This window comes from Monomorium pharaonis, chromosome 8 (genome assembly GCF_013373865.1).
Source record: "Monomorium pharaonis isolate MP-MQ-018 chromosome 8, ASM1337386v2, whole genome shotgun sequence".
Taxonomy (NCBI): Eukaryota; Metazoa; Arthropoda; class Insecta; order Hymenoptera; family Formicidae; genus Monomorium; species Monomorium pharaonis.
The window spans coordinates 5,876,349-5,897,413 of record NC_050474.1 but is presented as its reverse complement, the minus strand read 5'-3'; the positions used below and the strand labels follow the sequence as shown (position 1 = coordinate 5,897,413).

General features: G+C 28.1%; 3 protein-coding genes across 4 annotated transcripts; all 3 read right to left on the bottom strand.

The window, feature by feature from the left end:
* Positions 1 to 846: 846 nt before the first annotated feature.
* LOC105832576 (odorant receptor 7a) lies at positions 847 to 5,754 on the bottom strand. Its single transcript, XM_036291105.1, has 7 exons — positions 5,332 to 5,754; positions 5,073 to 5,190; positions 4,585 to 4,846; positions 3,395 to 3,511; positions 2,972 to 3,062; positions 2,689 to 2,828; positions 847 to 2,246 (listed from the first exon to the last, which is right to left on the bottom strand). The coding sequence occupies exons 1-7, from the start codon at positions 5,353 to 5,355 to the stop codon at positions 2,063 to 2,065; spliced, it is 936 nt and encodes a 311-aa protein (XP_036146998.1). The 5' UTR covers positions 5,356 to 5,754; the 3' UTR covers positions 847 to 2,062.
* A 2,084-nt stretch (positions 5,755 to 7,838) lies between these two features.
* On the bottom strand, positions 7,839 to 12,478 carry LOC105837127. The gene is made up of 7 exons (XM_036291098.1): positions 12,357 to 12,478; positions 12,108 to 12,225; positions 11,614 to 11,875; positions 11,260 to 11,376; positions 10,945 to 11,035; positions 10,676 to 10,806; positions 7,839 to 9,000 (listed from the first exon to the last, which is right to left on the bottom strand). The coding sequence occupies exons 1-7, from the start codon at positions 12,378 to 12,380 to the stop codon at positions 8,829 to 8,831; spliced, it is 915 nt and encodes a 304-aa protein (XP_036146991.1). The 5' UTR covers positions 12,381 to 12,478; the 3' UTR covers positions 7,839 to 8,828.
* A 4,256-nt stretch (positions 12,479 to 16,734) lies between these two features.
* Positions 16,735 to 21,044, bottom strand: LOC114254281 (odorant receptor 7a). 2 transcript variants are annotated; one of them, XM_036291097.1, is made up of 6 exons: positions 20,388 to 21,044; positions 19,644 to 20,262; positions 19,274 to 19,390; positions 18,704 to 18,794; positions 18,420 to 18,562; positions 16,735 to 17,993 (listed from the first exon to the last, which is right to left on the bottom strand). In XM_036291097.1, exons 2-6 carry the CDS (start codon positions 19,874 to 19,876, stop codon positions 17,813 to 17,815), a joined length of 765 nt encoding a protein of 254 aa, XP_036146990.1. In that variant the 5' UTR covers positions 19,877 to 20,262; positions 20,388 to 21,044; the 3' UTR covers positions 16,735 to 17,812. The 2 variants fall into 2 exon arrangements, with proteins under 2 accessions (XP_036146990.1, XP_036146989.1); XM_036291096.1 differs by having other exon boundaries at positions 16,735 to 17,793; positions 17,861 to 17,993; positions 19,644 to 21,041.
* Positions 21,045 to 21,065: the final 21 nt, after the last annotated feature.

Here is a 21,065-nt window from a genome sequence, read left to right as displayed (position 1 = left end):
GCTTTAAGAGGATCTTGCATTATGTAACCGTATATAAACATGTAAATTGTTCATATTTGTCATAAGCTACTATCTGCTATTCAGAAAGACCAGTTTTGGTAACATATTTAAAAATTTAGCTGAATACAAATTTGAGAATAATTTTGTTATATACTTTAAAAAAATAATTAAATTCTAAAAAACACATTTTATTAACAGTTGTTAATTATATTTAAATCAAATAACTTATAAATGTCAAACTCTAGAAAAATTAGCAAAATATTGAATCGAATATTTTATTTTTTTATATAGCTCGTTATTTCTGTCATTTATTTTTTCCATTGTTCTAATCGTTTGAAAGCAATATAAACGCAATAAACACCGAATATTACAAATGTAATGGTATATAACATTAATATGTGTTATATTTATGTCATGTAGCATTATATTTAATGTTTGCTGGGAAGTTCTGCCTTTTCTTGTATGAGAGAAATATGATTTGTAATCTTAATAAACCGGAAAATGACTAACAAAGAAGTTATTTATTCAAAAACAAAACTAATATTTAGAAAAATACCAAAACGTTTGCTCATGAATAGAACGATCTCCGCGAAGTAACTACAAGTTAATAATTCTACTCATCGAGAGCTTTGTTACAGAATAAGTATAAAATTATGTCATCATGTTTCAATTTTTCCTGTCTTGTTTAACAAGAAAATTTTTTATCTTTCACAAATTTTAAAAACTTCTGTCTTGTCTTATTACATTTCGTTCTCTCCAATGAAGCAGTTTAGCACATTTAATATTCTAAATTAAAACACATATTTTTAATGTAATAAAAATCTAATATGTTATGTGTGGTTAATATTTTTTTTTTTTTTTTGATTTCACGGCAGTCTTGGCACTGGCTTGTGTGCATTTATGACACGTATTAAATTACGCATTTATAAATATTTTAAAATGTAATATACTTTTGTGAGAAATCTTGTGTCCTAGGAGAAACGCGCAATAATATTACAATCTATTTGGAATTACCAGAAATGAAGATGTGAGGTGAAATATTTTACTGGCGGTCTTTGCGATAGCGAAAATATATATGATTATGTACAGCAGAAAAAAGGTTGGTTTCTGAATGTCGACGATAGTTTTCACGTATACATAATTGATTATAAAGTGAAAACACAGAAGCGATATCTAAGGGGCACAAAAATGTATTTCACGATAATTTCATACGGTCTGACTACCCAAAAACATCATTTCTCAAATTGTTCTTAAATACAGTGTTTTAGAAGCGTCTCAGCACCATACAAAATGACATGGCCGACTGCAAGATCTTGAAACAGAATCGATATTCATAGTAGAAGAAGAAACATTACGATTTTAACCCTTTGTTGCACAAATTTTTGTACAACACTATTTGTGCTGTTATGGCTATAAGGGATTTTCGAGATCGCTGATTATAAATCTGCTATCAATTTTTCGAAATTCAAAAGATTGATCCAATATGACGGACTAAAAAACAAAAAAAATTATAAAATTCTGCAAAGTCTCTAATTTTATGCTTTTGGGTCGCTAATATTTCGAATCTGCTTTTAGGTTTTAAAAAATTTATGAATATTTTGATATCTAAAATTTTCCAATATTTATGGATTTTTTTCTTGAAAAGTATGCGTCCAATCAAAAAATTACAAAAACATTTTTCACTAAAAATTTAGAATACGATAGCATTTTTATTTGTTAAAATTGTAAACTTTTAGGTATATTGCCTGTCATATTGGATCCGCTATTTTGAATTTTGAAAAACTGATAACAAATTTGTAATCAGCGACCCAAAAAACAAAAATACATATTTTTTTACATGTGTTTATAATCAAATTTCTTCAAAAACTATTTTTTATAAAAAAAAGTATTTTTTCCGCTTTATTTGTTCATAACAAATAATTAATGCAATATAATTGTTACAAAGCTTGACTTATCCATAAAGTAACATATGAACCTAGAATTGATTTATTTCATAACAAGAAACCCTAAAACTAAAATTTAGAAGACATAAAACGATGTACAAAAAGGTGTGACATATATGTCATACTGTGCAACAAAGGGTTAATTTAATATTAATTTCTTTTTTGCTTACCGCCGAAAAACTCTCTAAACTTAGAATAAAAATATTGTACGCGTTAATGGTAATCGTATGCATACATTTTAACATAATAAATATCATCATCTTTTGTTTCCATACAACTGTACTGTGCCATCTTGAAGAATATCTAAAAGTTTACGACAATGTCAAAGGTCATTTAATGAAACCGTGTGAAAAATTCAAATGTTACATTTTTCTTTTAATAAAATATATATCTATTAATCTATACACGAGTAATTAATTACTATACACGAGTAATATGTAATTAATTTATGTGCGATATATGTGCGGCCTAACATGAGTAAAATTTTTTTGGAAATACTTGCGATTTTCTTACATCAAAAAAAGTTAAATATCTCAGTAAAAAAAAATGGTAAAGAAGTTTTTTAAAATGCATTTTAAAGAAAAAAGAACTTTGCGTATGTCTTTTTATTTCACCTCTAACAACATTTATTCCTAAATTATATGAAATTAAAATTTTTTCCTTTTTTAAGGTAAAATAATGGAGCTTTATGAAACATTATCGTGCAAATAAAAATTAACAAAATTACTTTAAAGTAGACACTCACATTTTCATGGACAGTTGTGTACTCTTGTCAATTAATTGTTGGCCCATATAACTATACATGAACATGTAAATTATTTGTCCACAGATGTACAATATGGATCTAATTCGGTCCGACATTTTTAATTGATTGAATTTAATTACCTAAATAGCAACAATTATGCTAATTTATTTAATTTAATTTTTTGTGCAACGCGATAATATCGTAATTTAATCTTATTTATTAACTTTATTTAATGTACTTGTGTAATATTTATTAATTTAAATATTTTACGTAAAACACTCACTTGTACCATTGTGGTGCCTAACAAGAGCAATAAACCGAAAAATTCAAGAAAGATGTTCATACCGTAACACGATTGAATAATATCCACAAACCTTAGGTTACAAAAAATATTCGCGAATTAATAATACATCTTGATCTCTTTAAGCTTGGTACTTGCGATGTATATTTACTTGGCGTAAAACGTACCTGAAAGAAACGATTCATTATTTTATACTCGTGGTCATATATGTGCGTGCGTGCGTGTTTAGTTTATAGATATTATAAAAATATTAAGAATCTTGCAAGAATCAAGACAAGAAGTTGACTGTCAAGATCAATACATAGTGATTCTTGATATTAAAAAGTCAAGATAAGACAAGAACGTTGAATTCTTGTCTTGTCTTGTTTTGAAACATAAATGCCTTGATGTAAAATGATTACTAACTGTAAAATGTTGCGATGATCTTCGACAAAAATAGCAATATTTTTATAATCTTTTTCCCAGTTAAATCGGCTCTTGGATAACTCTCGTTTGTCGTTGAATAACTGCTCTGCACGATGTCTGCAAAAATATGCATAAAGCAAAATAGTGCATATAAATCAAAGATTAAGTGCAAAAATAAAACTCATATTTTATTGTTATTTAAGATTTCAAACACAACATTTAAATGCGTTGACATCTTTCTTTTGACACTTGATGTTAATTAGTTCATTACCATGTTAAATATCTTCGGATATTTACTTAATAGAAAGGCAATTACACAAGAGTGCGCATATATATATATTTTTTTTATAATTAAAACCTGAAGCTGAGTGTCAAAAATTATCATACATTATTAATATGTAAAAAGATGTATGAGAGTTGTTAAAAAAAAAAGTATCAATTCACATTTTTTTATTGAAAACTAATATAAATAAAATTCAACAAAGGTATATTTCAGCTACATGTTATTTTTTACCAATTTTTTTGTTCAGGTCTGCGCCTTTCTGCCATCCTGGAACATCACACCTATTGCAATAAGTATATTCTGTAATTCTTAATGACAATTTAGTATATATTGTTATAATGCCGTTGCGCACATATTGTATAAGCAAAAAACTGTCCAATGACAATGTAACGATACCGAATTACAGAATAGACCTACAGATCTTATCTTGTTTCCATAGTCATCACTTGACAAACGCAACAACATTTTTGTCGTTTTGGAAATTTTTTAAAAAAGTTTTGAAAATGAAGATAAGTATTTGAAGAAAGTGTTGTTGCGGCTGTTACAGGAACCTTATAGAAACACGATTGGACAGAACAGGACAGGATTAGTACATAAACCCCCATTCTGTAATAAAATGCATAAAGCTGAACAGTAAATTTGTAGAAAAATAACATATGCAGTTATAATATGTACCTTTGCGAATAATGAATGTAAATTTAATTTATGTTGAATAAAAAATTAATGTTGAATTTTTAATTTAAGAAAATGTGAGCCAATGAATCCTTGCATATATGTATATATATGTATATAACATATTGCAATACATAAAATTAATATATAGCATACAAATTAAAAATTTGTGCACAATATTATATGTAAAATTTTTGTTACAAATAAAACTTTAAAAAATATGTAGTAGCACTACCCCAGTATAGTAAACATTCCACTTGCATGCTGCGTATAAATAACAAATATAGTGTTATTGGCAATAATCACTCCCAATATGAACAGGATACCAAAATACATTATACATCTGATAATATAAAAATCTCTTTCATCATTGAGGAAAAATTCGGCATGGAACGGATGCTCCCTCGGACGAGATTCGTTCAGCGGCATAAATAAATCCAGAATTTGAGGGGTTAACGTGGTAAGCATATACATACTTATACCTAAGAACATGTAAACTGAAAGACGTAAAGTTAATTAAAATCAAGTGCAATATTAGTGTAACGTATAATGCAATGTTACAATACACTTAGTTTCTAAAAAATAAAAGTTAGTTTTAGAAGGCTTACATATTGGCGATCTTCTTCTAAAGTTTAAATACATAACAGATATAACCCTAATAATAAATATAAAGTACAAATGTTTTCAATTTATTTAAAATAATAAAATCAAAATTTCTTTTACCCAAAAACATTTTCGTCGCTTTCTTCCCGTTTGTCGCATTTGTTTGCATAATGTTAATCTCATCTTGAGATCTCGCGCATTTCCAGTCGATTTTAATTTGTTCCAATAAACCCTTTAGCTACAAATTAAATGCTTATTTTATTTGTGTATTCTAACTCAAAAGGAAGTATAATTTTCTTTTGTAATTTTCTTATTATATATCACATTTTGATCCAGGTACGTCTACAAAAATTACTATCCACGTATCCTTCTTCCTTACTTTGTCGTTGATTGCTATACGCATTACGAATTGCCCTATTGCACCGAGATTAGGAATAATAATAGGCAGACATTCAAGTACAAAATCTACTGTTAAATCTGTCGTGTAGAACTCGACTATCTAAAAAGACATCTTTTATTTAAAATTATTCCCCTAAAATTTTTTTTGTGTTGCAAAATTGTAATAGAAAATAAAAATATTCTTCTGATTCGCATAATAATCTGAAATCTGTTTGCACTAATGTAGATTAATTTTAATCCCGATTTAAAACTCACTATCTTGTTTTAATTCTTAGATTTAGAAAAAAGTAAGTTATACTAAAATTTATTTGCATTGATGCAACAGGCTTAAATTAATCATTGCAAAAGTGTGTAAATAAATATGTATTTGTCCCCTCCCCCCCCTTTCTCTCTCTCTCTCTCTCTCTCTCTCTGTGTATGTGTGTGTGTGTGTGTGTGTGTGTGTGTGTGTGTGTGTGTGTGTGTGTGTGTGTGTGTGCGTGCGTGCGTGCGCGCGCGCGCGCGCGCGCGCGTCAAATTTTGAATAAAATTTTATCTAAATTTTGTTTTCAAAATATTATTGAGAAACATTTTTCGTAGTGTGTTTCAAAACATAAAAGTTCTCTCCCAACCAGCACAAAACACTTATCAATAAATATTCTTTCAAAAATATTTTGAAAAATTTATTTTTAAAAATATGTAGCAAAGATTATTTTTTTATGTTTTATAAAAATTCTATAATAATACAAAAATTATTCTACTACAATATATGTATAATTTAGACATGTATTAAAAAATTTTTTTTATAATATATACATAATATATAATTTTGTGTGGTATATAAAACATTTTAATAGTTTTTATAAATTTTATATTTTGTGCTGTCTATATAGGATAATACATAATAAATATGTATTATATGTAAAAAATAATTAGAAACCAAAATAAAATCGAAAATTACTTCACAGATTTACTATCATACCTGAACACACGCACCGTAAATCAGAAATAAAATTGTGAATACCCGTTTAATTCGAGCGTTTGTTGTTTGGCTATGATAAGGCCATAGTCCGTATATAGATAAGACTAGACGATTTAATCTATATTGTTGATCTACAGAAAACTCCATTTATTACAGAAACTCGATGATGACTGAGCAAATGTCTCACGAAAAAAAAACGCATCGACCCTTCCGCTATTACTCCGCTATTACGCGAGAAAATTCTGTCGTTTTCCTCAGCGAGGGGAAAAAAGTGTCATAAATTACCCTTTTGTGCCAAACGCGTATTCATACTTTTCGCATGCAATTATATTAAATTGCGAGTAGTTTCACCCCTTCAAAGCGTTATATATGGAAAAGATACAGACTAACATAAAAAATTTATAAGGTGTAATTCTTTTCCTTCTTTAAAAACAAAAATATAATAAATTTTATTTAAACGATAAGAATATTATAATAAATTTTTACTTTGAGTTAATTTCCCGCAATTTTCACAAGACTTTTTTTCATTCGAAATGTCTTTTCCTTTTTATTTCTTGAATAATATTACGACGATAAAAGAGAAAATTATTTTTAAAAAAATAACATGGGATAAGTTACGATGTGTAGAGTCACTTCACTTATTTGAAAGAAAAAGTAAATAAACATCTAAAAAATATTTTACATATGCTCCAATTGTATGTGTTTTATTATAATAATTCTCGAATAGTTTTATTTTTTAAAAGTTTTGATCCTTTACAACATTATTAAAAAATTTTTTTTCAAGAAAATGTGTTAATAAATTAAAACATTTCTTATCTGCAAACATACATAGAAAATTACTAATATTAAACCTTTCGTTTAGAGGTTGCTGTATTGAATTCTTTGAACTTTCTAAGATGCACTATATCACCTACATTATCTGTCTAAGTAAGATATTCTTTCTTGCATCCAATAAGACTTATCTTATATTAAAATTATTATTTATTATAAAATTTTCATTTATTATAACAAAAAATTTAACGAAAAATGTTTTATTTTTTACGGGTTGTGAAAACTTCTTTATCTTATCTCACTGCGTTTCGTTCCTTTCAATGATAATTTGATGCAGTTAAGCATTCACTAAAAATCATTTAAATTTAAACACACCTCTTTAATAAACATGCAAAAAAATCCAATGTATTATTAATAACTTAAATTTTCGATTTTATATAGCAATTTCAATACCTTACGCTTGTTTCTGTACATTTATGTTGCATGTTTAACCAAATACCTGTTCGAATATTTTTTAGGCAAATCAGAGATAAATTTTTTATGACAAAAAAAATGTAAAATAATTTGTCGATCTATCTACTATAAATTGTCCGAAATAAAAATGCATAAAAATAGTTTTATTAGCAATTTTTATTACAATGCGCGAAATATAAAAATATGCAATAAATGTGATATATTAGGTGTGTGATTTAATTTTGAGAGTTTTCTTTTTACGAAAAAGATATATTCATTATACAAAAATGGCGACAGTTACATTTTTTTTTTTTTTTTACGACTTTTACCCATTTATCTGAGATAGATACCGTGGCGATGGAATGATTTTAGCTGTTCTGAGCGTTCTTTATCACCGATATCGAAATCACCATTCTTAAAGCGTCTGAACCAATATTCACAAATTTTAATCGATGATCGGAGAAGATTCTCCGTAAGTTTTGACAAGCTTTCTGTAACTATCCGCAGCTATTTTCTTCTTATGGAAAAAGTGAAGTAACACATGTTGAAAGTGCTCTTTTGGAAACTTTATTTAGAGACTTATAGAACACTGACTATTAACGCGTCTTCTTTTAACTAACTTGAAACTAAACATGAAAATGAGAACTTTAAGATGTGATACTTATAAATCAAATGAAACCACTACATCCTATTCTATCTTTTCTTGCACGAGATAAATATGATTTGTAATCTTAATATTTCGAAAAATGACAACAAAGAGATTTATGAAAAACAAAGCTTACATTTGGAAAAATATCTGTCGAGGATCTTATTACGTAGAGTAAGCATACAATTATATTGTGTTTTGATTTTTATTGTCTCATTTAATAAGAAAATCTTTTATCTCGCAAAAATTGTAAAAACTTCTGTCTTTTTTTTTACTACATTTCGTTCTCTCCAATGATCGTTCTCTCCAAATCTATTGTAATTACCAGAAATGTAAATGTAAAGGAAAACATTTTACTGGCGGTTTTTGTGATAGCAAAAATAAGATTACATGTATATAGGAGAAAGGTTGGCTTTTAAATGTCGACAATTATTTCACGTGTGCGTATTTGATTAAAATGGAAACACAGAAACGATAGCTGATTCACACAAAAATGTATTTCACGATAATTTCATACAATCTAATCCAAAAACATATTTTCTCAAATTGTTCATAGATACAGTATTTTATATGCGGTTTAGCACCATACAAAACGACATGGCGAACTGCAAGATCTTAAAACAGAATTTATAATAGAAGAAAAACATTATAAATTTAATTTAATATTAATTTCTTTTTTGCTTACCCCCGAAACAGTCTGTAAACTTATAATGAAAGTATTGTACATGTTAATGGTAATCATACGCATACATTTTAACATAATAAATATTATCATCCTTTGTTTCCATACAACTGTACTGTGCCATCTTGAAAAATATCTAAAAGTTTACGACAATGTCAAAGATCGTTTAATGAAACCGTGTGAAAAACTGAAATGTTACAAAATAAATTAAAAATAAATAAACCGCTATATATAGAGCCAAAGCTGGTTGGAGTTTGCTTAATAAATTAAATTAAGAGGCTACATACACCTAGAGACGTAAAAAATATGCCTTTTTCTCGAAACGTAATGTATGTAATTAATCCTAGTTTTCTTTACTTTAAAATACATTCTTAGAACATGTTTCAGAATAAATTTGAATTAAAAATATTAAAAAATGGCGGAGATATTGTCTTCGTCTCAAGACCTTGTTGAAAAGGGGTGCTCCGCGGTGCCAATTGCAGCTCGTACAAGACTTATCTGAAATAGATCAGTCTAGAATTTTCTTAAACTGAATGATATTATTTAGTCTTTATCGTGGTCGATTTTTAAAATATCGATTTTTTAACTTAAAAAAAAAGTAAGGGCTCTAAAAAAACCCGCCACGATAAAGACTGCCTTTTTTGTGTAGATTAAGTTCTCCAAATTTCTAGTAAATCAGTTCAGCCGTTTCCGAGATATTTTTGGCACGCGTTTTAAAAACATGATTTCGAAAAAACGCATTTAAAGTTTGATTTATTTTATTCGGTTAAAACGTAGATAATTTTTTTTCAAACTTACATGGAATCATCCACTCCAAGGCCATACAGTGAACCCTCCCCAAATGTAGCGGCATCAAAGGCTTCGGTTCTAGCTTGCCGGCGTTATTCTTGCGTAATCTACCTGCTGTGAAGGATTAGAAGGCGCCCATCGCGCCCCAGTGTCGTCGAACACGCTTGGACCTTTCTCGCTATATCTCCGACAATTTTCAAGGAATCACTTTGAAACTTGCAGGGGATATTCTTAAGACCTTATACTTTACAAATATTCAAAAAACAAAAAATACATTTTTTCAAAATTTCTAGGTGTATGTAGCCCCTTAAATGTTTCGGCACATTATTTTCGGCCATCTTCAGTGTACAGTAACAACTAAATTCGCAGTTAATTAATCGTCAACTATAGAAATTCAGATTGACGATTAACTGCGAACTTATAGTTGTTATTATACACTGAAGATGGCCGAAAACGTGCCTAAAATGTGCCGAAACGTCTGTACATTTAATTTAATTTATTAAACTGTTATTAAGCAAACTCCAATCATCTTTGGCTCTATTAGCGTTTTATTTATTTTTAATTTCTTTTTGCCCAATAAAAGAGCCTATACATATATATATTTTTTCAATTGAAATATAAAATTTTTTTCTTATATTTTTCTTTCAATAAAATATATATTTATATTAATCTATACACATGTACACGTGTATGTAATTAATTTATGCGCGATATATGTGAGGCCCAACATGAGCAAAATTCTTTGAAAATACTTGCGATTTTCTCACATTACAAAAAGTTAAATTTCAGAGTTATTTTAAAAAAATGATAAAGAAATTTTTTTAAATGCATTTTAAAGAAAAAAAAACTTTACTTATGTCTTTTTATTTTGCCTCTACGTTTTATTTCTGAATTATATAAAATTAAATTTTTCCGCTTTTTTATAATTTAAATAATTTATAATTTAAATAAAATAATGTAGCTTAATGAAGCCTTATTGCGCAGATAAAAATTAATAAAATTATGTTAAAACAGATACTCACATTTTCATGAACAGTTGTGTGCCCTTATCAATTAATTGTTGGCCCATATAGCTGCACATAAACATGTAAATTATTTGTGCACAGACATAAAATATGGCTCTAAGTCGCTCCGATTGTTTGAATTTAATTATCTAAATAGCAACGATTATGCTGATTCGTTTAATTTAATTTTTATCGTAGCGTAATTTAATCTTATTTATTAATTTTATTTAATGTACAGGTATTAACGTATTTGTATTTAATTTAAATATTTTAAGTGAAACACTCACTTGTACCAGTGTGGTGCCTAACAGAAACATTAAATTGAAAAATTCAAGAAACATCTTCAGACTGTAACACGATTGAATAATGGCCACAAACCTTAGATAACAAAAAAACGTTCGGGAATTAATAATACAACTTGATTTCTGTAAGATTGATACTTGCGATGTTAAGTGTATATTAGCATAGAACATACCTGGAAAAAACGATTCAGCATTTTGTATTCGTCATCATATATTCGTATGTGCGCATGTGCGTGCGTGCGTGGGTGCGTGTGTGTATGTACAACTACATAAATGTCATGTTGTTAAATGATTACTAACTGTAAAGTGCTACGGTGATCTTCGACAAAAATACTTATATTTTTATAATCCTTTTCCCAGTTGAATTGGCTTTTGAACAACTTTTGCTTATCATTGAATAACTGCTCTGCACGATGCCTGCAAAAATATGCATGAAGCAAAATAATGCATCGTATCAAAGATTAGGTGCAAAAATAAATCTCATATTTTATTATTATTTAAGATTTTATACACAACATTTATATGCATTGCCATCTTTCTTTCGACGCTTGATGTTAACCCTCAATTATCACAACAAATATGGCAATATCGAATAATTATTCAGAAGTCGACTTTTTCACAAATTTCTTTACATATATATATATATAGTATTACCCCAGTATAGCAAGCATTCCACTGGCATGCTGCGTATTAATGATGAACATAGTACCGTTGGCAAAAAGAAATACCGCTGTGTACGTCGTACCAATATACTGTAAAAGTCTGACAGTGTAAAAATATCTTTCGTCATCGAGGAAAAGTTCGATCTGAATCGGATGCCTCCATGGACGAGATTCATTCAGCGGCATAAATACATCGAGAATTTGAGGCATGAAGTTGATAAGCATGTATATATTTAGACTCACTAATATGTAAACTGAAAGACGTAAAGTGAATTAAAATTAAGGGTAATATTAGTGTAACGTTTAGTGCAATGTTACAGTACAATTTGTTTCCAAAAAATAAAAGAGAGTTAGTTTTAGAAGGCCTATATCAGTATTGGTGATCTAATAAAAGTTTAAATACATAATAGACATAACTCTAATAATAAATGTAAAGTACAAATATTTCCAGTTTATTTAAAATAATAAAATCAAGATTTCTTTTACCCAAAAACATTTTTGTCGCTTTCTTCACGTTTGTCGTATTTATTTGCATAATGTTAATCTCATCTTGAGATCTCGCGCATTTCCAGTCGATTTTAATTTGTTCCAATAAACCCTTTAGCTGCAAATTAAATGCTTATTTTATATATGTATTCTAGCTCAAAAGCAAGTGTAATTTTCTTTTGATATTATATCACATTTTGATCTAGGTACATATACAAAAATTACTATCCACGTATCCTTTTTCCTTACTTTGTCGTTAATTACTATACACATCACGTATTGCTGTATTGCACTGATACTAATAATAAAAATAGGCAGACACTCAAAGACAAAATCTATCGTTAAATCTGTCTTGCAGTACTTAATTATCTAAAAAGGCATCTTTCATTTAAAATTATTCACATTTAAAATAATTTCTTGTTTTGCAAAATCATGATAGAAATTAAAAATACATTTTTGATTCGCATACTAATTTAAGATTTATTTGCACCAACATTAATCATGATTAAAATAACTCATGTTGAATCTACAATGTAGATTTAAAACTTACTATCTTTTTCTAATATTTAGAACTAGAAAAAAGATTGAAAGAAAATTATACTGAATTTTTAATTCATTTACATTGATGCAAACGGGCTTAAATTAATCACTACAATATGCAAAAATAAATTACATTCTCTCTCTCTCTTCCCCCCTCTCTCCACACACACAAACACACACACACACACACACACACATGCGCGCGCGTGCACATACGTACACATGTATATAAGAATATTTATAATAAATGAAAAATTGAAAAATTTATTTTAAAAAATTTGTAGCAAAGATTGTTTTTCAATCTTTTATAAAAATTTTTTAATAATACAATAATTATTTTACTAAAATATATATTTTAGAAATGTATTAACAAAAAATTTTTATTTCTACATATATAATATATAATTGTGTGTGTATAAAATATTTCTATAGTTTTTATAAATTTATTTTGTGCTGTCTAGGATAATACATAATGACATTATATATGATACATACGTATTATATATAAAGAATAATTATAAACCGAAATAAAATCAAAGATTATTTCAACAGATTTATTAGCATACCTGACCGACTGCAACAAAAATCAGAAAGAAAGTTGTGAATACCCGCTTAATTTTAGTGTTTATTGTTTGGCTATCATAAGGCCATAATCCATATATAGATAAAATTAGACGAATTAATCTATATTGTTGATCTACAAAAAACTCCATCTATTCCGGAGACTCGATGATGACTAAGAAAATATCTCGTGAAAAAACGCAGAACACTGTCCCTCCCGCTATTACTCCTCTATTACACGAGAAAATTATACCGCTTCCCTCAGCGAAGGGAGAACAGGTGTTACAAGTTTTCTTCCAAACGCGTATTCATATACTTTTCGCACGCAATTGTATTAAATTGCAAATAGATTCGCCTCTTCGAAGTTATATATCGAAAAGATGCTGAACATAAAAAATTTTTTAAGTGTGGTTTTTTTCCTGTAAAAACAAAAACATTTCTGTAATTTTTATTCAAACAATCACAAGACGAAATTTTATAATAATACATAAACTTCAATTGTGTATGTGTGTGTTATTATAATAATTCTTGAATAGTTATATTTTTAAAAGGTCATGATTTTCCCCAACATTGTTAAAAAATTTGTATAATATACATGTGTGTGTGTGTGTGTGTGTGTGTGTGTGTGTGTGTGTGTGTGTGTGTGTGTGTGTGTGTGTGTGTGTGTGTGTGTGTGTGTGTGTGTGTGTGTGTGTGTGTGTGTGTGTGTGTGTGTAAAGCAAAAGTGGAATACTATCACGGAGTAAAATAAACCACGTATTTGTAAAAAATATATAAATTGTATAAAGAGCTTCATTAATCAACTCAGTTCGTTTATTTTATTGCATAAAGCTGATAAACGACGATAACAAACATGCCATTCAATTATAACAACTGACGAATAAACATCTTACTTTAAACGTCTGAAAGGAAATGTATCGATAAAGTAAAGCATTTTTTTATCTGCAAAAATACATAGAAAATTGTTAATAAAAACCTTTTGTTTATTGAAGTCTTAGAACTTTCGAAGGTGCACTATATCACCTATACTATCTGTCTAAATAAGATGTTCTTTCTTGCATCCAATAAGACTCTTATCCTAAATTAAAATTATCATTTATTATAAAATTGTCATTTATTATAACAAAAAATTTAGCGAAAAAAATATCTTATTTTTTAAAGGTTGTGAAAACCTCTTTATCTGATCTCACTGTGTTTCGTTCTTTCCTGTAGTAATTTGATGCAGTGAAGCATTCACTGAAAATCATCTAAATTAAAACACACTTCTTTAATAGACATGCAATAGAAATCCAATATATTATTAGTAACTTAAATTTTCGATTTCATATAGCAATTTTAATACATTACGCTTGCTTCTGACCATTTTTATGTTCCATATTTAACCAAATACCTGTTCGAATATTTTTTAGACAAATCAGAGATAAATTTTATATGGTAAAAAAAGAACGTAAAATAATTTGGCGAGCCATCTACTATAAATTGTCCGAAATAAAAATGCCTAAAAAAGTTTTATTAGCAATTTTTATTACAATGTACGAGAATACAAAAACATGCAATAAATGTGATATATTAGGTGCGTAATTTAATTTTGAGTTTTTTTTACGAAAAAGATATATTCATTATACAAAAATGGCGACAGTTTCATTAATCACAATAATATTTTCTTATATCTAAATCATGTTATATACTAGCTATGCCCTGCCACGCGTTGCTGTGGCTCTCTATTCTTGTGACTACGTTTTTTTCAAATTTTCTTTGCTTTCGTTGTTTAACTTTCAAGAGCCTTGCTTTACTGTTGCTCTTTTTATTTTATTTTTGAATAATCATTTATCTATCTTTAATAAATCTAATATTCATTTATTCACGTACTTCTAACTTACTTCATTTATTTATTGCCTTTGGCACTGTATTTAATTAATTTGTTTCTATTTATTGTTTTGTATTTTTATTATAATGTAATATAAATCTTATTTTATTAAAACTTTGAAATAATTTTCAATTAAAAAAACCGAATTCTTTTTAAAATACCCATTTTTTAAAATTAAGCATTTTGAATTAAAGTGTATGTATTTAATTTATTATTAATTAATTTTATGAATCAATATGTCGTTATTTTTTTCTAAAAGCTGCCATGGATTTAGAAATCCATTTAATAGACTGTTTTAAATAAGTTCCTTTTTTTTCAATAAAATAACAGCCATCCTTATTTTTTTTATTACCTTAATTTAAACACAATAGAAACATTCTTCGCCTTTTCCGGTATCTCCCGGGCTCTTCCCATCTCTCTCGGTCTCTCCTCGCCTCTTCCGATTTCTACCCGTCTCTCCCGGTCTCTCCCCGTCTCTCCCGGTCTCTCCCGGTTTCTCCCGGTCTCTACTCGTCTCTCCCCATATCTCCCGGTCTCTCTCGGTCTCTCCCGGTCTCTCCCCGTCTCTCCCGGTCTCTCCCGGTCTCTCCGGATGTATGTAATATAAATCTTATTTTATTAAAACTTTCAATTAAAAAAACCGAATTCTTTTTAAAATACCCATTTTTCTAAATTAATTTTGAATTAGAGTGTATGTACTTAATTTATTATTAATTAATTTTATAAATCAATATTTCGTTATTTTTTTCTAAAAGCTGCCATGGATTTAGAAATCCATTTAAAAGACTATTTTAAATAAGTTCCTTTTTTTCACCCTTTTTTTCAATAAAATAACAGCCATCTTTATTTTTCTTATTACCTTAATTTAAACACAATAGAAACATTCTTCTAGTTAGGGAAGTACAGTGTACTGTCTACCTAACATATATTATTAATATTGCTAAAATTTGAAAGATGATTCATCTATTTAGGGAAGTACGGTGTACTGTCTGCCTAACATATAGTATTAATTTTTCTTAAATTAGAAAGTTTTTTAAAGTCTAACATCCTGTAAATTTCTTTTTTTCCTTATCTTAGTTCTCCGAAAGTTCTTAAACACATATTGAAAGCTGCCATTGATTCTAAATTGTCATATACAGGCTAAAAGAAACATTCTCAAATTAAAGGCCTGCATTTATGAAACGACCAGTAATAAATCTAATATTCATTTATTCACGTACTTCTAACTAAATTCAATACAACGTTGTGTCAAAATTACAAAAAAATATTTAAAAAATATTGTTTAAAATTAAATTATGGCCATCATTTTTTAAACACACGGTATTTCCAAAATCAAACCCCATAAGAACACTCCCGGTTACGAATGCAACGTTGTGTCAAAATTTCAAAGCAATCGGTGAAAAACTTACGGAGATCTTAGATGAGGAACAAACATTTTACATTTTTATTTATATAGATAATCTTATTTTCTACAACTTTTACCCATTTATCTGAGATGGATACCGCGGCGATAGACTAATTTTAGCTGTTCTGAACGTTCTTTGTCACTGATATCGAAATCACCACTCTTAAAGCGTCTGAACCAGTATTCACAGGTTTTAATTAATGGAAAAGATTCTCCGTAAGTTTTGACAAGCTTTCTGTGACTATCCGCAGCTATTTTTTTCTTATGAAAGAAGTAAAATAATACATGCCAAAAATGCTCTTTTGGAAACTCCATTTAGAGACTTATAGAACACTGACTATTAACGCGTATTCTATGTCTAACTGACTTGAAACTAAACATGAAGATGAGGGTTTTGAGATGTGATACTATAAATCAAATGAAACCACTATATCCTATTCTATCTTTTCTTGCACGAGATAAATATGATTTGTATCTTTTGATATTCCGAAAAATGACAGACAAAGAAGAGATTTATCAAAAACAAAGCTTACATTTGGAAATGTGTCAAAAACTTTTTTATGAATAGAATGATATCACCGTGCGAAGTAACTACAAAGTACAAATTAATAATTCTATCTGTTGTGAGCCTTATTATGTAGAGTAAGCATAAAATAATAATCGTGTTTCGATTTTTATTGTCTCGTTTAACAAGAAAATCTTTTATCTCGCAAAAATTTTAAAAACTTCTGTCTTGTCTTATTACATTTCGTTTTCTTCAATGAAATAGTTTAATGCATCTAATATAAATCTTAAAAGATATAAAAACACATATTAATGTATTAAAAATTCAATATGTTACATGTAGTTAGTATTTCTTTTTTTTCAATTTCGCGGCAGTCTTAACACTGGTTTTTGAGCATTTATGACACATATTGAACTACGCATTTATTTAAATATTTTAAAATGTAATATACTTACGTGACAAATCTTGTGTCCTAAGAAAACCGCGCAATAATGTTACGATCTATTGTAATTATCAGAAATAAATATGTAAGGGGAAACATTTTCTGGCGGTCTTTGCAATAACGAAAATAAAATTATACGTATATAAGGGAAAAGATTGGCTTTTAATGTCGACAATTGTTTTCACGTGTGCTTATTTGATTATAAAATGGAAATACAGAAGCGATACCTGAGGCGCACAAAAACGTATTCCACGATAATTTCATACACTCCGATTACCCACAAACATTATTTCTCAAATTGTTCATAAATACAGTGTTTTACATGCGTCTCAGCACCATACAAAATGACATGGCCGACTGCAAGATCTTGAAACATAATCGATATTCAGTAAAAAAAAAACATTATTTTAATATCAATTTCTTTTTCGCTTACCGCCGAAAAATTCTCCAATCTTAAAATGAAAATATTGTACACGTTAATGGTAATCGTACGTATACATTTTAACATAATAAATATCATCATCTTTTGTTTCCATACAACTGTACTGTGCCATCTTGAAGAATATCTAAAAGTTTACGAAAATGTCAAAGATCATTTAATGAAACCGTATGAAAAACTCAAATGTTACATTTTTCTTTCAATAAAATATACATCTGTATTAATCTATACACGTGTACACGTGTATGTAATTAATTTATGTGCGGCCTAACATAAAATTCTTTGAAAATACTTGCGATTTTCTCACATCACAAAAAGTTAAATATCTCGATGAAAAAAAATGGTAAAGATAAATGTTAAAGAAGTTTTTAAAAATGCATTTTAAAGAAAAAAAAAACTTTGCATATGTTTTTTTATTTCACCTCTAACAGCATTTATTCCTAAATTATATAAAATTAAAATTTTTTCCTTTTTTAAGATAAAATAATGGAGCTTTATGAAACATTATCACGCAAATACAAATTAACAAAATTACTTTAAAATAGACACTCACATTTTCATGGACAGTTGTGTACTCTTGTCAATTAATTGTTGGCCCATATAGCTATACATAAACATGTAAAATATTTGTACACCGATATAAACTACGGATCTAATTGGTCGGTCCGACATCCCTAATAGGTTGAATTTAATTACCTAAATAACAACAATTATGCTGATTTATTTAATTTAATTTTTTTGCAACGCAATATATCGTAATTTAACCTCTTTTATTAATTTCACTTAATGTACTTGTGTAATATTTATTAATTTAAATATTTTACGTAAAACACTCACTTGTACCATTGTGGTGCCTAACACGAGTAATAAACCAAAAAATTCAAGAAAAATGATCATACCGTAACATGATTGAATAATGTCCACAAACCTTAGATTACAAAAAACATTCGCGAATTAATAATACATCTTGATCTCTTTAAGCTTGGTACGTGCGGTGTCATATATTTAGGCGTAGTCTACAATGAAGATTTAAGCTTTAAGCCGTAAAAAATTAACTAATCAGAATTTTTATAAAAATCGACTGTGATTGGTCAATTTCTTATTTAAAGCTTAAGTCTTCATTGTTGACTACACCTTACTTGGCATAGAACGTATCTTAAAAAAATAAAAATAATTCACTATTCTATATTCGTGATCGTGTGTGTGTGTGTGTGTGTGTGTGTGTGTGTGTGTGTGTGTGTGTGTGTGTGTGTGTGTGTGTGTGTGTGTGTGTGTGTGTGTGTGTGTGTGTGTGTGTGTGTGTGTGTGTGTGTGTGTGTGTGTGTGTGTGTGTGTGTGTGTGTGTGTGTGTGTGTGTTATCCTGTACAACTATGTACAACTAAATGTCATGTTAAATGATTACTAACTGTAAAGTGTTGCAATGATCTTCGACAAAAATAGCAATGTTTTTATAATCTTTTTCGCAGTTAAATCGGCTCTTGGACAATTCTTGTTTGTCATTAAATAACTGCTCCACACGATATCTGTAAAAATACGGATAAAACAAAATAATGCATCGTTTAAATCAAAGATTAGGTACAAAAATAAAACTCATATTTCATTATTATTTAAGATTTTAAACACAATATTTAAAGGTATTGCCATCTTTCTTTTGACGCTCGATTTTAATCCTCAATTGTCACAACAAATATGACATATCCGAATAATTGTTCAAAAAGGACTTTTCCACAATTTATTTTATATACTTTTATATACATATATATAGTATATTATTACCCCAGTATAGTAAACATTCCATTGGCGTGCTGCGTAAAAATGACGAACATAGTATTGTTGGCAATAATCATTTCCGATGTGAACAAGCTATTAAAATACATTATAAATCTGATAAGGTAAAAATGTGTTTCGTCATTGAGAAAAAATTCGGCATGGTACGGATGCTTCCATGGACGAGATTCGTTCAGCGGCATAAATATATCGAGAAATTGGGGGATGAATGTAGTGAGCATGTACAAAGTTAAACCTAAGAATATAAAAACTGAAAAACGTAAAGTTAATTAAACTTAAGATTACAATATTAGTATAATGTTTAATGCAATATATGTTACAGTACAATTATTTTCCCAAAAAATAAAAGAGAGTTTTAGGAGACCTATATCAGTATTGGCGAGTTTCACCTAATAAAAGTTTAAATACTTTATAGACATAACTATAACTAATTATAAAGTGTAATTATTGCCAGTTTATTTGCAACAATAAAATCGAGATTTCTCTTACATAAAAAAATTTTCGTTACTTTATTCGTGTACTTAGCATTTATTTGCATAATGTCAATCTCATCTTGAGATCTCGCACATTTCCAGTCGATTTCAATTTGATCCAATAAATCCCTTTGCTGCAAATTAAATACTTATTTCATTTGTGTATTACAACGTAAAACAAGTGCAATTCTTTGAATATTATATATAACATTTTGATGGCATGCATACAATAATTACTATCCACATATCTTTCTCTTACTTTATCGTTGATTACTATACGCGTCAAAAATTGTCCTATTGCTGCAAAAGCAGGAATAACAACAGGCAAGCAATCAAGAACAAAATCTACCGTTAAATCTGTCATACAGATCTTAATTATCTAAAAAGACATCTCTCATTTAAAATTATCCTTAAAATTATCTCTCATTTAAAATTAACCTTATTTGAAAATCTCCTTTGCTTCACAAAATTATGATGGAAAATAAAAATGTACTTTTGATTCACATACTATTTGTTTGCATCAATGTAGAATAATTTTAACCTTGATTTCAAATTCACTGTCTTTTTTAATTCTTATAACTTAGAAAAAAAAAAGATTGACAGTAAGTTACATTAAATTTCTAATTCATTTACATTATTGCAAACGGACTTAAATTATCACAAAATGCGTAAATAAATATACATTCGTGTTCTCTGTCTCTCTTAAATTTTGAATAAAAATTTTTTAAGCCTTGTTTTCAAAATGTTATTAAAAAATGTTTTTCTTAGTGTCTCTCGAAACATAAAAGTTCTGTCGCAACAAAATCGGCACAAAACATTTATTATAAATATTATCTTAAAAATATTCTGAAAAATTTATTTTAAAAAATATATAGCAAAAATTTTTTTCTTATTTTTTATAAATATTTTAGAATACAGAAATTATTTTTATCACTAT

Bases quoted from the DNA above. Each gene is read 5' to 3' on its own strand.
- LOC105837127 (XM_036291098.1), bottom strand. From the start codon at position 12,380: ATGTGTATAGTAATTAACGACAAA. The intron at 11,876-12,107 runs GTAAAAGAAATC...TACGTCTTTCAG, and splicing joins AGCGACAAAAATGTTTTTGG to TTTACATATTAGTGAGTCTA. The intron at 9,001-10,675 runs GTGAGTATCTGT...GTAAACTTTTAG, and splicing joins ACACAACTGTTCATGAAAAT to ATATTTTTCAAGATGGCACA.
- LOC114254281 (XM_036291097.1), bottom strand. From the start codon at position 19,876: ATGCTCACTACATTCATCCCCCAATTTCTCGATATATTTATGCCGCTG. The intron at 18,563-18,703 runs GTGAGTGTTTTA...GTTGTTATTTAG, and splicing joins TAGGCACCACAATGGTACAA to GTAATTAAATTCAACCTATT. The intron at 17,994-18,419 runs GTGAGTGTCTAT...GTAAACTTTTAG, and splicing joins ACACAACTGTCCATGAAAAT to ATATTCTTCAAGATGGCACA.
- LOC105832576 (XM_036291105.1), bottom strand. From the start codon at position 5,355: ATGCGTATAGCAATCAACGACAAA. The intron at 5,191-5,331 runs GTAAGGAAGAAG...TTTAATTTGTAG, and splicing joins GTATAGCAATCAACGACAAA to CTAAAGGGTTTATTGGAACA. The intron at 2,247-2,688 runs GTGAGTGTCTAC...GTAAACTTTTAG, and splicing joins ACACAACTGTCCATGAAAAT to ATATTCTTCAAGATGGCACA.